Below are 15706 nucleotides of genomic sequence, written 5' to 3' on the forward strand. Positions count from 1 at the left end.
GGACAAATAGTGACCAGTCTATGGAGAACAGAGCTGAGGCATAGCCTCGTCACCATTCCAACCCAGAGTCAGCTTCCAGAGGCCTTTAAGACAACACCACCCATTACCCCAAAGGAGCTTAAGGTCACACCTGGTGAAAATAATTCCGAAAGAGACTGTGATTATATGCTTCAAGTAGGTAAGTGACTAGAGGTCCATTTTGACCCAAAGATAGAATTTGGAGTACCCAGAGAGGTGATAATTATGTGACCTTCAAATTATGATCCTGTGCACATTAGTTTTCTCAGGTTTTTCTATACAAGTTGTTAACAGTTCAAAATTGTACTTTCTCTAGGGGTCTTTGTTTCTGGCTGTGAATCAGTATAGCTGTTCTAGAAACAGGATGAGTACTTGCTATAGTTGGTATTCTAAAAGATGCTGCATTGCAGAATTAAGAGCCAAGCTGTCTGGGTTTGAATCCTTGCTTTGCCACTTCTAGCTTTTACTGGATTTCTTTATGCCTGTGTTTACCCATCTGTAAAATGGGGATGTAATAGTACCTAACTCATAGGATTTTTGGAGGAATAAATGAATTAACTTTATTGTATACACTTATGGGGTACAAAGTGATATTATATGTGTACAGTGTGGGATGATTAATTCAAACTAAAACATCACCTCAAACACTTAGCATTTTTAGTGGTAAGAACATTTGAAATTTATTCTGTTAGCAATTTTGAAATGTATTATGCATTCTTACTGACTAGAGTCATCATGTTGTGCAATAGATTTCAAAAACCATCTTCCTCCTGTCTAACTGTAACTTTGTACCCTTTGACTAAAACCTCCCCATTTCCTCCCCTCTTAGCCTCTGGTAACTACCATTCTGCTCTCTGCCTCTATGAGTTCTGTTGTTTAAGATCCCACAAATAAGTGAGACCATGTGGTATTTGTCTTTCTGTGTCTGGTTTGTTTAACTTAACATAATGTCCTCCAGGCTCGTCCATGTTGTCAAATGACAGGATTTCCTTCTTTTTGAAGACTGAATAGTATTCTGTTTTGTATATATGCCATATTTTCTTTATCCACTCATCCATTGACAGACACGTAGATTGATCCATAACTTTGCTATCGTAAATAATGCTGCAGTGAGCATGGAAGTGTGCTATCTTGTTCAACATGCCAATTTCAAGTCTTTAGAATATGTACTCAAGTGGGATTGCTGAGTCATATTGTAATTCTATTTTTAGTTTTTTGAGGAACTGCCATACAGTTTTCCAAAACGGTTGTATTAATTTACATTCCCACCAACAGTGTACAAGGGTTCCCTTTCCCTCACACTCTTCACAGTCTTTCATTTTTTTAAATAATAGCCATTCTGACAGGCATGAGGCGACATCTCATTGTGGTTTTAACTTGCGTTTTCCTTATGATTAGTGATGTTGAGCATTTTTTCATATATCTATTGGTCATTTATATGACTTTTTTGAGAAACATCTATTCAGGTTTTTTGCACATTTTTAAATTGGGTGGTTTTCTTGCCACTTTTGTGTTCCTTATAGATTTTGAATGTTAACTTCTCATCAGATGTATGGCTTTCTTCTAATCTCTCAGTTGTCTTTTTACTCTTATTATTTATTTTGCTCTGCAGAAGCTTTTTACTTTAATCCCATTTGTCTATTTTTTATTTTATTGTCTCAGTTTTTGGGGTCAAATCCAAAAAGTTACCTTCCAGACCAGTGTCATGGAGGTTTCCCCCTGTGTTTTCTTTCTTCTAGTTTTTTAGTTTCAAGTCCTTTCAAGACCACACCTTGACTTTTATCTGTTTTGATTTTTTATATGGTATGACATAAGACTCCAAATTAATCTTCTTTAGGTGGATATCCAGTTGTCTCAACACCCTTTATTGGAGAGGCTGTCCTTTTTCCCATTGTGTTTTCTTGGCACCTTTGTTGAAAATCGATTAATTTTTTATATGGTATGACATAAGGGTCCAAATTATTCTTCTTTAGGTAGACATCTAGTTGTCCCAACACCCTTTATTGGAGAGGCTGTCCTTTTCCCATTGTCTTTTCTTGGCACCTTTGTTGAAAATCAATTGACTGTAAATGTGTGAGTTCATTTATGGGCTGTATGTTCTGTTCTATTCCTTAGAGTTTCTATTTATATGCCAGTACCATGCTGTTCTAATTACTATACAGCTCTGTAATATAGTTTAATATTAGGTAGTGATACCTCCAGCTTTGTTATTTTTCCTTATGATTGTCTTCACTAATCAGGGATTTTTATGGTTCTATATGAATTTTTGGATTATTTTTTCTATTTCTGGGAAAAATGACGTTGGAATTTTCATAGGGATTGCATTGAATCTGCAAATTGGTTTGGATGGTATGGACATTTAACAATATTAATTCTTTCCATGAACACAGAATAGCTTTCCATTTATTTATGTCTTTGTCAATTTATTTCATCAATGTTTTACAGTTTTTAAAACATTGTAAAACATTACAGTACAAATCTTTCACTTCCTTGGTTAAATTTATTTCTAAGTACATTTATTCCTAAGTATTTTATTTTCTTGTAGCTATCATATGTGGGTATTTTCTTGATTTCTTTTTCAGATCATTCATTGTTATTGATTAGATTTGTCTTAATTTTGTATCCTGGGACCTTATTCTTTTATTAGTTCTTTTGGTGGTATCTTTCTGGTTTTGGACATATAAGATAATGTCATATGCAAACATGTAATACTTCATGTCTTTCTTTTCTATTTGAATGCCTTTTATTTCTTTCTCTTGCCTAATTGCTCTGACAAAGGCCTCCAGTAGGATAATGAATAAAAGTGCTTGCTGACAGTGGACATCTTTGTCTCGTTCCTGATCTTAGAGGAAAAGCTTTCAACTTTTCACCATTAAGTATAATGTTAGCTGTAGGCTTATTGTATGTGACCGTTATTTTGTTGAGAGTTTTTACTATAAAAGGGTGTTGAATTTTGTCAAATGCTTTTTCTGCATCTAGTAAAATGATCATATGGTTTTTGTGTTTTGTTCTGCTGATATGATGCATCACATTTATTGATGTATCAATGTTGATCCATCCTTGCATTTCTCCCAGGGAGAAATCTCATTTGATCATTGTGAATAATCCTTTTAATGTCCTATAGAATTGGGTTTGTTAGTAGTTTGTTGAGGATTTTGTATCTTCATATCTATGTTCATCAAGGATATTGTCCTGTAACTTTCTTCTTTTATGTGATTTTGTGGCTTTAGTATCAGGGCCTCCTAAAACTAGCTTGGAAGTATTCCTTCCCTTTTGATTTCTTTGGAAGAGTTTGAGAAGGATTGGTATTAGCTCTTCTTTAAACCTTTTATAGAATTCACCTGTGGAGCCATCAGGTCCTGGGCTTTTCTTTGATTAGAGACTTTTTATCATGGATCAAATCTCTTTACTCATTATTAGTCTGCTCAGATTTTCTGTTTCTTCTATTTCTATTTTCTATTTCTTCTTGATTCAGTGTTAGTAGATTATATGTGTCTTGGAATTTTATCCATTTTTTTCTAGGTTACTGTATTTGTGGCCATATAATTTTTCATAGAAATCGCTCATTATCCTTTGTATTTCAGTGGTACCAGTTGTAATATCTTCTCTTTCATTTCCAATTTTAAGTCTTCTCTTTTTCTTTTTTAGTCTAGTTAAGGGTTTGTCAATTTTGTTTAACTTTTCAAAAAACTCTTTATTGATTTTTTTTTCCCCCGGTTTTCTAGTCTATATTTATTTCTGCTCTGATCTTTGAATTGTTTTTCTTCTGCTAACTTTGGTCTTAAATTTGTTCCTCTCTTGTAGTTTCTTGAGGTGTACTATTAGGTTGTTTATTTGAGATGTTTATTTTTATTTAAGTATTTGTTGCTATAGATTTCCTTCTTAGAACTGCTTTTGCTATATCCCATACGTTTCGGTATATTACATTTCCATTTTCATTTGTTCCAAGATGTTTTTTGATTTATCTTTGGTTTTCTCTTTTGACCCATTGGTTGTTGAGGGGCATGTTGTTTAATTTCCACGTATTTGTGGCATTTCCAAGGTTTCTCCTATTATTGATGTCTAGTTTCATACCATTATGATTAGAAAAGATACTTGATATGATTTCATTTCTTCTAAATTTGTTCAGCCTTGGGTTTGCGACCTAACATATGACATATCCTGAAGCAGGATATGTGTGCACTTGAGAAGACGTGTATTCCCTTGCTATTGGATAGAATATGCTGTATATGTCTGTTGGGTCCATTTGGTCTAAAATGTAGTTCAAGTTTAGTGTTTCCTTATTAACTGTCTATTTGGATGATCTGCCATTGTTGAAAGTGAGATATTGAAGTCCCCTACTATTACTGCATTGTAAGTTATTTCTCTCTTTAAATTCTTTAATATTTGCTTTACTTATTTAGGTGTTCTGATGTTGGGTACAGATATATTTACAGTTGTTATATCCTCTTGATGAATTGACACCTTTATCATGATGACTTTCTTTGCCTTTTTTTATTATTTTGAGCTTAAGTCTATTTTGTCTGATAGGTATAGCTAGCCCTGCCTCTCTCAGTTTCCATTTGCATGGAATGTCTTTCTTCACACTTTCATTTTTATTCTTTGTGTCCTTAGAAGTGAGTTGAGTCTCAGGCTGGGCACAGTGGCTCATGCCTGTAATCCCAGCACTTTGGGAGGCCGAGGCAGGTGGATCACGAGGTCAGGAGATCGAGACCATCCTGGCTAACATGGTGAAACCCTGTCTGTACTAAAAATGCAAAAAATTAGCTGGGCATGGTGGCAGGCACCTGTAGTCCCAACTACTCGGGAGGCTGGGGCAGGAGAATGGCGTGAACTCAGGAGGCAGAGCTTGCAGTGAGCCGAGATCGCGCCACTGCACTCCAGCCTGGGTGACAGAGCAAGACTCCATCTCAAAAAAAAAAAAAAAATGGAGTTGAATCTCTTGTAGGCAGCACATAGCTGGGTCTTATTTTTAATACATTCAGCCATTTTGTCTTTTACTAGAGATTTTATTGCTCTTAAAATAGAAATAATTATCGATAGGTAAGGACTCAATAATACTAGTTTGTAGTTTGTTCTCTGATTGTTGTGTCGATGCTTTGTTTCCTTGTTCCTCTCTTGCTGTCCTCCTTTGTGGTCTGATTGTTTTCTGTAGTGGTATGCTTTGAATTCTTTCTATGTATGTTTTGTGCCTCTACTCTAGATTGTTGTTTTGTACTTACCATGAGGCTTCCAAAAACCATATACTAGTAACAGGATATTTCAAGCTGGTAACACTGAATTTTGATAACATACAGTAACTCTACAGTTTTGTTCCCCTTCCATACACATTTTAATATTTTGTTTTCAAAATACACATCATTTTGCTTGTATCCCTAATTTGGGCTATAATTTTTTTTTTTTTGCTTTTTTTTTTTTGAGACAGAGTCTCGTTCCGTCACCCAGGCTGGGGTGCAGTGGCGCCATCTTGGCTCACTGCAACCACCTCCCAGTTCAAGCGGTTCTCGTGATTCAGCCTCCTGAGTAGCTGGGACCACAGGTGTATACCACCATGCCTGGCTAATTTTTGTATTTTTGGTAAAGACAGGGTTTTGCCATGTTGGCCAGGCTGGTCTGGAACTTCTGGCCCCAAGTGATCTGCCCACCTCAGCCTCCCAAAGTACTGGGATTACAGGCATAATAAGCTACTGCATCTGGCCTTGAGCTATAATTTTAATAGTTTTAAGATCATATTAGAGATAAAATTATTTTACAGACCACTATTACAGTTCTAGGTTTTCCTGAGTATGACTCTATATTATTTATAGCATTGATTTTTGTGTTTTCATATATTTTATTAATTAGCAACCTTTTATATCAGCTTAGAGAACTCCATTTAGGAATTTCAATAGGCAGGCCTACTGCTAGTGAACCTTATTAGCATTTGCTTGGGAGAGTTTTTATTTCTCATTTCTGAAGGATAGCTTTTTTGGTTGGCAGCACTTTAAATATATCATCTCATTCCCTACAGGATTTTTGCTGAGAATCGTCTAGTAGCCATATTACAAGTTCCTTGTATGTGATAAGTTTCTTATTTCTTGCTTTCTCAATTTTTTTGTCTTTGATTTTTGCCAGTTTATTATGTGTCTTGGTGAACTTCTCTTTGGGTTGAATTTTTTTGTACAAGTCTACGGTTAAAACTTGCTATTTAATTTTTCAGTTCAGTTGTTGTTGTCTCCATCTCCAGAATTTCTGTTTGGTTTTTGTTATAGTTTCTTATTTTGTTCATATATTGTGTTCCAGATCTCATTTAACTTTTTATTTATATATTCTTGTAGTTTGCTGAACTTCCTTAAGAGGATTGTTGTGTATTTTTTGTCAGTCATTCCATAGATGTCCATTTCTTTAGGGTCCATTATTAGAGCTTTATTAATTTCTTTTGGTGGCATCATTATTCCCCTAATTCTTCATAATCCTCATGTCCTTGAATTGATGTCTGTGCATTTGAGGAGACAGCCACCTCTTCCGTCGTTTAGAGGTGTTCTTCAGCATAGATTGAATTTCATTATTTACTTTAGCCTGTGATTCTGGATGAGCCAACTGATAACAACCCCAGGGAGGCAGAGCTTGCTGTCAGTTTCTCTAGTTGGCTGGGTCTCTGCCTTTGTTCTGAGTTTGGATGGGGCTGCTGGCTGAACTTCACCTTCCAGCAAGACTACTGGCTGGCCTCTGCAATCAGGTGGAGCTACTGGCTGGGAACTGTGATTGCTTCTGGTATCCGGCAGGGTCACAAAGTGTATTTCCCTGTTGGGGAGTATTGCTATTTGGGTTATGCAGTTGGGCAGGTCTGCAGGCTGGGCTCTAGGTTTAGATGGATCACTGTTCTAGACAGACAGGTCCAGAGGTTATGCTCCATAGTCCTTGCCTAGGCTGGACCATGGGATGGGCTCTGACACTTGGTGGAGCAACTGTTTGGAGCTGCTGTTTGGACTTCAGGGTTTGGGCAAGTCTAGCCCCTGTTCTCTGCAAAAAATGCACTGTGGTGGGCATCTCTTTTCCTGGGTAGGGCCTTGGGGTGGGCTCTGAGGCTGCGCATAGAGGCTAGTTTTCTAGGGACTCAAGCCAAGTTGAACTTCTTGTTCAGCTTCTGGGAGTAGCCGACTCAGCTTTGCAGGTAGGGTAGATCATTAACTGATCTCTCTGATCAGGTGCCACTGCTGGCAGGAACACAGAGCTACCACCCAGATCTGCACACTGGTCACTGCAAACTCCACCTTCTTGATTTGTTTGACACCAGGGGATCTTTTTTTTTTTTTTTTTTGAGACGGAGTCTCGCTCTGTCGCCCAGGCTGGAGTGCAGTGGCGCAATCTCGGCTCACTGCAAGCTCTGCCTCCCGGGTTTACGCCATTCTCCTGCCTCAGCCTCCCGAGCAGCTGGGACTACAGGCGCCCGCCATCTCGCCCGGCTAGTTTTTTGTATTTTTTAGTAGAGACGGGGTTTCACCGTGTAGGCCAGGATGGTCTCGATCTCCTGACCTGGTGATCCACCCGTTTCGGCCTCCCAAAGTGCTGGGATTACAGGCTTGAGCCACCGCGCCCGGCCAACACCAGGGGATCTTGCACTGCAGTTACTCTGGTATTCTTTTTGAGGCAAGACAGTAGTAGGCTTCCTTTAAAGCACCTCAGAATGCTAGGGAAGCTAGATCTCTACTTTCAGTTCTCTTTTCCTCTGTAGAAAACATGGGGTAGGAGAATCCCCCCTGTGACTCTGTGCTGACTTGGAGGAGTGGGAGGAGTGATACGGTCAAGGTGACCTTGACCACCAGAGACCTCTCCACCACCAAACCTCTCCGCCACTAAACATTCCCATTCTTACATTACCACTCTGTAGCTTTAGCTAGAGTTGACCACCATGTCCTTCTGTAAACTCATAAGCTGGGACTCAACACATTTTTATTGATGCTGAGCTCACATTTTATCAGCATGGTAGGCCCTGGGCCAGGAACTGAGGATACGAAGTAAGCCGAGATACGGCCCTGTCCTCTCAGAGCTTGCGTTACACCACAGCCATCTGTTTCTGTTCTAACTTCTCTGGCCATTTTTTTTTCTGCATCATTTGCTGAATTATCTTCTTCCAGCCATTCCTTAAATGCTATCATTTCCCATATTTTGTTCTTCTCTGCAGCACTGAACACTGTGAAATTATTTGGGCCTTGCAGATTTTCAAGGCAGGTACATCACATTTTCAGTGTGGCCGTAAGAAGACCTTAGTCATCTTCTCATGGAATGTCTGGTTTGGAGCTTTATGGCTTTCTGGTGATAGACAACATACATGACTGAAATCCTTCCCCAGTAGCTAAAGAAAATACAACATAATGTTATTTGATAGAGATAGATTTTTACTTGTAGAATAGTTAATTTAAAGCCATCTTTACTAATAATAATTCTGTATCTAATGAGAACCAGCTCTCTATTGAGAACATTCCTGACTCTTGACATAAGACCTTATCATTAGTGTAGGGAAGAAGTTCGCTTCTCTATTTTGTACAGGCCTTCATTCATAATTAGAGTAATTAAGTTGGGGTGAAGAAAGACCCCAGAATACAGTGGTCTTTTACATGGTTCAAAATCATTATCTGATCTGTCAAGAGATGTTGCTGCCATCTTACCACTTGGGATTCAGTGTCCACAGCTCCGCTTCTAATCAGCTCTCATCCATAAGAGCTCAGAGCCAGTAACAGTTCAAATAATTCTTGCCAGCCTTTTGCACAAGGTGGTATGTAATTGGTAGCGGAATGGATTTGCCTGCCTGCTCCTTCTATAAAATGTGGACAGTGAAACCCAGACATGTAATATAGTATAAGGGAGCCAGCACAAATTTTTGATGGAATGTTCAGCAAAGTAATAACTTTGTATATACAAAGACATATTTGCCTTTTTGAAAAGTTGTGTGGAAAATGTTTGAGTGTACCCACATTTGATTATGGCTCAAAGAAGGATTCTATTTTAAATGAAAGCTAAAAGGATTGACGAAGATAAGAATCTGTTAATAACAACTACTTGAAGGCTTTGGTTTTGTTCTTTATTTGCTTTTAGCCTAGTAATTAGATGAACTTTATAAGGAGCATTTGCTGAGTCCAGTGGATGTCAGACTCACAAACCAATGAGCTGGGGGTCGAATAGGAGCTGAAGGATAGATGAGCCTGTGAGCATGTGGGCTTGTGGAGGCAGAGGTGCGTGTGTCTCAGTGCTGAATAGGGTGGTTGAGCAGTGGAGGCTCCTTCAGTGGCCAGTCCAGGAAAAATGCTATTCTACAGGGAGAATGATTGTCCCACCAGATCACCTATTTCAATATTGAACAGCGTGAAATAACTTATGTTTTTCTCCTCTAGACCTCTGCTCTTCCAGGCAAGTGAACATGTAGCCAATAGTCCTGCACTGGGGGATGTGATTCCATTCAGCATCATTATTCAGTTTTTGTTCACGAGAGCACCCGCTGAGTTGAAATCTCCTTTCCAGGTAATAAATAAAGTCAAGCCAGAACCATTTTGTGACTCTTCCCATTACCTATGTGAATCCTGAGCCCCTACTCACTGAATGATTCCTGGCCCTCTGCTGCTTTGGTTAGTTGTTGATGTCTGTCTTTGACAGTGAATAGATATTAGTAAAGGAAAACTCCCACTGCTCAGCATCTTCTTTCTCAGCAGTGCAAAAAATTACCTGATGCATCCAGAATTTACCTTTAATAATGACACAAGGCATTTGTGTTCATAAAGAATTTTTGATGGCAGCCCCATTTTCTTTGCCGACCCACCATCAACTGGCAAATCCAGAAGGCTCCTTGGCAGTCAGAAAGGTGCACCAAGGCCTGTGCCCCTTCCCACTTCCCTTGGGCAGGTTTCGAGGCAGTTTCACCTTGGGAATCCTTGAGAATGCTTTCTGAACCAGCACTTGCTGCCATTTACTAAAGAATGTGTATGTACTCTCTAATTGTGTTTCAACCCTGCAGAGGGCAGAGTGGTCCCACGCACGCTTCTCTCAGTGGCTGGATGACCATCCATCTGAAAAGGACAGGCTCCTCCTCATCAGGTAAAGCCAGGTGCTCCAGGGGCACCCATCTGGGCTGGAAGCCCAAGGAGAGTGGGGATGCAGGAGAGGATGAAGGAGCAGGGCCTAGGGGTGTGCACATGTGACTGCACCTTCCGGTGGCAGGCCACCTCACTGCCTAGGCACAGGTGCTGGAGCAGCCAGCAGTTGGAAATGTTGGCCACAACATCTTTTGCTTTCTTTCATTCCATACCTTCATATCTCTGATGTGCAATCCTGTGTCCCATGCAACCCTAAGGACCATGCATTTCTACCTTTGAAAATCATCATCTGCTAGGAAAAGTTTTGCCCTAGCCCCGCATCTTTTACTTCATTTTCGTGTGCTGCAGTTACTGAATTGGTGGAACACAGATGTGAGTGAACTTTTAAAAATACCCAAGTGCGAAACAGTTCTGAGGAGGAAACAAGAACAACCTGGCAGCCACTTGGATACCATGGCCCTCTAGTAGTGCCCCATGAGTGCATTTACATACATATGCATGTGCCCTCACACACATGTGCACACACCCCCATGTACCCCAACCGTGCCCAGGGTGGGGTGCTTTAACTGTCATACATGGCTTATTAAGCAACACTCTTCCCTGCGATTGCTCTCACCGTCACCAGAAACCTCTCCGCCACCAAACATTCCCATTCTTACCACTCTGTAGCTTTAGCTAGAGTTGACCACCATGTCCTTCTGTAAACTCATAAGCTGGGACTCAACACATTTTTATTGATGCTGAGCTCACATTTTATCAGCATGGTAGGCCCTGGGCCAGGAACTGAGGATACGAAGTAAGCCGAGATACGGCCCTGTCCTCTCAGAGCTTGCGTTACACCACAGCCATCTGTTTCTGTTCTAACTTCTCTGGCCATTTTTTTTTTCTGCATCATTTGCTGAATTATCTTCTTCCAGCCATTCCTTAAATGCTATCATTTCCCATATTTTGTTCTTCTCATCCTCCCTCTGCCTTGGTTCCCAGGCGAGCTTGTCTAGACCCGTGCCTCTAGTGCCCCTTCTATACTTAAGAGCCCCCAGGCCTGTGGCTGCCTATTGGTGGGCCCTTGGCCCAGTAAACTTGCTCTCATCTGTGACCACCCACCGAAATCTCAACCCCAAAATGGTCAAAATAATTCTGTTCTCTCAAACCTTCTCATTCTCTTATACTCCCTGTCTTGGTTGGGAGGTCACAATCACCTAACTGGCCAAGCTGGAAAACCTTTACGCCATCAGCTCCTCTGTCATCCTTATTCCTCAAACTCACTCCTTTTGTGCCTCTAAATGCCCTTGAAGTCATTCTCAGCTCTCCCAGGGGATCCCAATTCTGTCGGTCTGGGCCCAGGACACCCAGTGGCCCTCTGTTGGCCTCAGTGCCGGGTGATGAGTTGGTTCCTTAAAGCCAGAGCGGGGCTGACATGAGGAGGCGGTTCTAAGCCGCATGTGTGCACAAGAGTCATTTCCTCAGCTTGCAAAATTCCCAGTGCCCAGGCCTCTCACCTGCGCCTACCTCAAAATCTCTGGGGTAGGCCTGGTATCAGGATTTCTTTACAGCTCCCCGAGAAGGTCCAGGGTGCAGCCAGTGGCGTAGGCCATATTTCAGTTAGGATGGAAGACTGCTGAGGAAGCTGCGACAGGTCAGTTGGAAAATCAGCCTGTCAGCTTTGTTTCCAGAAGTGACCCTGAGCCCTCAAGCTTGGTGCCCACATCCTACATGAGCCACTGGCCCTCTGGGCATATGTGTGGATAAAGATTAGCTCGGACCCTGCTCTTTTTCCTTGCTTATCTGTTACTCAGCTATGAACATCTGACACAGAAATGGGAGAGGTTACCAGCCCCCCGGTGAATGCTCCTGGTAAAATCTGCCCTCGGGAAAGGCTTTGGATTTGGGTGAGGAGTTTGGGCCTGGGGCTAACACAGGGATTTGCAATGTCTGTGTGGATTATTTTTCCTGAGTCCCAAAGATTCACTTAGCTGCAGCACACTTGGTAGTCTTAAAAAGAGGATTCAGTTAATTGAACATGGTTCATTTTTCTCATCTTAACAAGTTGGTCATTTTTGTCGTCTTAAGTTGGAATGAGTTCATCCAAAACAGTTGTCCTGCTGCGGATACATCACAAATCTGTTTTCTTTTGCTTCTCTTTAAAAATGTCTCCTGAGTGATTTCATCAGCAGTGCTGTTGCTAAGCCTATATTTAGCAACTGAAAATCATGCTCAGAAATACTGTCATGCTTTTTTAAAAAGGCATACCCATCCCTCCACACATGGCTGATTCCAGAACCTTCATGCCCTTAGCAAAAAATTGAGCTCTCCTTCAGGGATTCAAAAAAATACTCTTGCTGCACCCCAGGCTCTTGGCAATGAGGGGACTTTTGTCCTAGAGAATGTTCTTTCTTATGTATTATTGCAAAACAATTTTGTTCTTGCATACTGAAGCACCACTGGATAAATTTCTTTCCCCTGTAGACAAACTGAGGGTGAGTATTGCTCTTTAAATGTCAGTAAATTTGTTTTAGCTTCTGGGGCAAACCTTGTTGTATACTCATTCTGTTCCTCCCAGCGTAATGTGTTAGGTTGTCATAAAATAGGGCAAATTGAGGATAGTGTAACTACTGCTGCTGAGCAAATGGCAAATAGTGAACTATCCTGCCTTCTTGTTTTCTTCTGACACCAGATGCTTTCTGGAGCTTAAATGAATACTAGTCAAGTTCATTTGAAAATCAGAGTAATGACTTACTCATGGGACCAAGTGGTTTAAGTGGGGGCAGTTGTATGTGTTCAGCCCGTATCAGACAGGTGCTCCAGACACATGTGCTCCCTCAGATGCAGAGGCAGCCGCCTGGCTCATGCCTGTGGGTCTGTAACTGTTGACTGTGTTTTCAATAAAGATAAAGAATGAGTTTTTGATGCAAAGATTTCACAAGCTCTGTAACAGTGGTGGGGTTGGCCTCAAATCCATTTACTCTGGATATCTGCCGTGGAGAGCAACTCCTCTTATGGCCCTCTTTGAGTAGAAGTACACTGTTACGATGGCAAAAATGTTCACAGACCTTATTAGCCTAGTGGTACTTTTCTCTACACCGTCAGAGAATGCTTGGTGCCATGTGCATCCTTGGATCCCTTGCCTTCTTGCCGTGGTCCAGGGTCCACAGTCTGGAATCCATTCTCTCAGCTCTTCTGTATTTCTGCAGAACTCCCAAGATCTCCATTGATGGAGGGTAATGTTTCTCCTCTGGGTACCCCTATGTCACTTAGCTACCTATCAGTTCTGTGAACGGAGTGCCTGAGATAGGACCAAGAGGGAGGACAGAACCAGGGAAAAGCCTGGGCTTAACTGCTTATTGAGGCATGTAGTGTATCTTTATGTCATTTACGCATTTCAGTACTTACTAATCACACTGAATATTTAAATGCCTGACAAAAATCAATGTTGTTTTCCATGAAAACCTCCACTTGGCTAGTTTTTGTCACATTGAGCAGTGTTGCCATGTTACCACAAACCATTCCTCTACTAATCGTGTTTTGTTTTTTCCCAATAAGGATAACCTCAATAATCTACTTATTTTGGTTACAAACCAGAGTTAAGACTGTTACATAACGCCTGGCCTGACTTCCAAGAAAGCTAATGTTTTGCTTAAAGAAATGAAGTAATTTAATAAGTACTCGAAAATCTTGCTCTAATTTCATGTGGGAGGGCAGCTTCATCTTTTTTCCCCCATACTTCTGATGGTGTTCTTGACGACTACCCAAAAATCTAACCACTCATTTCTGATCTTTCTTCTACATACTGTGTAACTTATGTGATGTCTTATCCTTTTAAATGCCAATGAAACTACGTTTTTGTACATCAAATATATCTAATCCATTCACTGTGAAATGGTTATAGTTCCTGTGAATATAAACACTTCTTAGACACTGATACATACATCTCACTGTCTTAAAGATGGATGAGCTCGCCTGTAATCCCAGCACTTTGGGAGGCCGAGACGGGCGGATCACGAGGTCAGGAGATCGAGACCATCCTGGCTAACACGGTGAAACCCCATCTCTACTGAAAAATACAAAAAAACTAGCCGGGCGAGGTGGCGGGCGCCTGTAGTCCCAGCTACTTGGGAGGTTGAGGCAGGAGAATGGCGTGAACCCGGGAGGCGGAGCTTGCAGTGAGCTGAGATCTGGCCACTGCACTCCAGCCTGGGCGACAGAGCGAGACTCCGTCTCAAAAAAAAAAAAAGACGGATGAGCTCTTGGGGATTTCTTTACTGTATATGATTCTGTAGGGACTACATTTAGGGAGTGGAGACAATTTTCCAGGATGGCATACCAACTAGAAGCATATTACTAAAAGAAGCAAGTTTTTTTCATAGACAAGTATCTCCATTAAGGGTCAGCTCTGAGTTGAACTAAGGCATCTCACAAAACATTGTTCTCTAAGAGCACTAAATTCCATCTTGCATGCCAGTTGGATATTAGCTAGGACTTGAAACTGGGTATGTGAGCTGAGTAATGGTATGAACTTACATCTTATTTAAAACAGCTACACTTCTTCAGTAAGGGCTTGCCCAGCCCTCCACATACCTGATTTAAAGTACTCCTGCCCTGACCAGAGCATGGAGCCAGCCTTCAGGGATTCCAAAATGCCGGATCCTACTAAGTCAAGGCTGTTGATACAGAAGTTAGATAGTTTCACAAACCTGTGTGACTCCAAGGTGGGTTGCAGTCTTTACTGCTGCCTGGAGTTAAGAAAGGCTGTTCTTAAAAGGGAGCATTTGAAGCTGAGTCCTAAGAGATAAAGAGCTGCGCAAGAAAGCAAGCAAGGAAGGGTATTCTAAGGACAGGAACATAATGTGCAAAAGGCTAAGAGAATGTGGCTCTTTAACTGAAACATTCAGTATGGCCAAAGATAAACAGGCCCTTTGGCACACCCTACTTTGTTAGGCAGAGACAGCTTTATTTCAGTGTAATATATGAACAGACACCCTTGATCTTTCCCTAGGTGGGCAGTCAGGTTGGGCTATACAAATGGGGCAAACATGCTTTGCACATTACTTGGTAACACAAAAATGGAAACTAATGATTTGAGGGTCTTTTTAGGCCACATTAAGCTATCTAAAACCCAGCAGTAGCATAGAAAGGGCTGGGAGCAGCTTGATGATGAAGCTGGTATTCAGTTGGGTTGAGTCTAGGCACTGACCAGAGCATGCAGCCAGCCTTCAGGGATTCCAAAATGCTGGACCCTGCTAAGTCAAGACTGTTGATACAGAAGTCAGACCTTTCCACATTTCCTATAAAGCATAGGGCATAGCAAGTGCTGTAATACTTCAGAGAGAGACCTCTTGCTATAATATGGAAGACTGAACAGAACAGGGGAGAAATAGCACCAGGATGATCACCACCTAAGAGGCTACAGCAATCATTAGGGCACAAGATAGCAAGGGTTCAAAGTGAAGCAAAGGGGAGAGGAGGAACTGGATGTGGAAATGTGTGTAGCAAATTAATAGGATTTGGTAACTGTTTAGGTGTAGGAGGGGAAAAGAACTTAGAGACCTTAAGTTGACGGTGCCCTTTGTTGAAATAAGGTAACGCAGGCTGAACGCTGCCCCAGTTTTTTGACAGGTGAGTTT

At 41.2% G+C, this 15706-nt stretch overlaps 1 protein-coding gene across 2 annotated transcripts in view; it reads left to right on the forward strand.

The window, feature by feature from the left end:
- Positions 1 to 15706, forward strand: part of COG5 (component of oligomeric golgi complex 5) — a 380460-nt gene that overhangs the window by 362613 nt on the left and 2141 nt on the right. For both annotated transcript variants that reach the window (XM_011948213.1, XM_011948214.1), the window contains 2 exons: positions 9390 to 9516; positions 10007 to 10086. In XM_011948213.1, coding sequence (XP_011803603.1) covers positions 9390 to 9516; positions 10007 to 10086 — 207 coding nt within the window. The remainder of the gene's footprint in view (positions 1 to 9389; positions 9517 to 10006; positions 10087 to 15706) is intronic.

This window comes from Colobus angolensis, unplaced genomic scaffold, assembly GCF_000951035.1.
Source record: "Colobus angolensis palliatus isolate OR3802 unplaced genomic scaffold, Cang.pa_1.0 Scaffold275, whole genome shotgun sequence".
Classification (NCBI taxonomy): Eukaryota; Metazoa; Chordata; class Mammalia; order Primates; family Cercopithecidae; genus Colobus; species Colobus angolensis.